The 1,121-nt window shown below is 39.2% G+C and overlaps 1 protein-coding gene across 1 annotated transcript in view; it reads right to left on the reverse strand.

The window, feature by feature from the left end:
* ABCB11 (ATP binding cassette subfamily B member 11) overlaps positions 1–1,121 on the reverse strand; it is a 104,114-nt gene that overhangs the window by 25,179 nt on the left and 77,814 nt on the right. The window contains exons 18-19 of the mRNA XM_019656605.1: positions 742–874; positions 492–653 (exon numbers count right to left, since the gene is read on the reverse strand). Of these exons, the coding sequence (XP_019512150.1) occupies positions 492–653; positions 742–874 (295 nt within the window). The remainder of the gene's footprint in view (positions 1–491; positions 654–741; positions 875–1,121) is intronic.

A 1,121-nucleotide genomic window follows, 5' to 3' on the forward strand; every position in this document is an offset into this window, starting at 1 on the left:
GATTCTAGGTAGCGATCATTTATTTCTTTCCCTCAGTTTCCTGTCTGGTCTGCTCAGAACAGCTTCTCTTTTCCTAAGATTAACTGCACCCTGGGCACCTAGGTAAGGAGGGTTTTTATCACACACTCTTTGCTTCTTCCCTCTGGGGGGAGTTATTAAGTTGTGGATCTGAGCCCTTGGGCCTAACATTTATGAGAACAAAGCCTCAGGAAAGTTTTTTTCAATTGCTCGACTCAGAGGAAATCCAAAACCCCGATGTACTTCAACTCATGCCATAAAACATTCTGGGCACTGAGGGAGGCACTGTTTTTTTTAGCTGTTTGTCAGCATTGGAAATAGGAAGAAATGAGGTTCTGGGTTATCCTAATCCCTAGAGGTCCTATTCCATAGGAAATACACAGAACATTATTTGAAGGCTCCAAAAAAAGAAAGTCTAATCCAGCCCTAGTACACAAACCCTACACCCCCACTCCACCTCACCCATAGCTTACCCCTTGAACTTGGGAAGCATCTGTAGCAAGCCTTGTTGTCAGTGCTCCAGGGCTATTTCTGAGGTCATCAAACCAGCCAATGTTTTGCCCTAATATTGCTCTGAAACCAAATTTACGTAGCCTTTTTGTGAGGAGTTCTCCGGATTTAGCAAAAGCGTATCCCTAAAACATAAAGGAATCTTTAATGATATTTTAACATGGAAAGGGGGGAAATAGCTAAGTCACTTATTTAAAACTGAAAAGTCCTTACCTGCAAAAATTGAGTGAAAAGTGATACACAGCCCATTGCTACAAACAGCAGGCACACACCATTGATCTGTGACCTTTGTTCTTCTTTGTCAAGAAGTGAAAAAGTCTTTACAAGACAGAAAGCAAGGAAATAACTTTATTACAAACAATAGCAAAAAAAACCCATCAAATATGTCTGAAAGAAATTTCTAAGTGTTGAGTTAAAAATGATTTCACTTTAAACATTCTGGTAGTTAAACCCAAGCTAACTCTGAATATGTACACCATAATTACCTGTGGGGAAGGAAGTCAGGTGAATGGAAGCCAATGGTTATGACTTCCAGAATTTTCTTTTTGTTTTTGCTGTTGTTTTTCATTTAAAAAATTTTTTCAATCACAGTT

This window comes from Hipposideros armiger, unplaced genomic scaffold (assembly GCF_001890085.2).
Source record: "Hipposideros armiger isolate ML-2016 unplaced genomic scaffold, ASM189008v1 scaffold_263, whole genome shotgun sequence".
Lineage (NCBI taxonomy): Eukaryota > Metazoa > Chordata > Mammalia > Chiroptera > Hipposideridae > Hipposideros > Hipposideros armiger.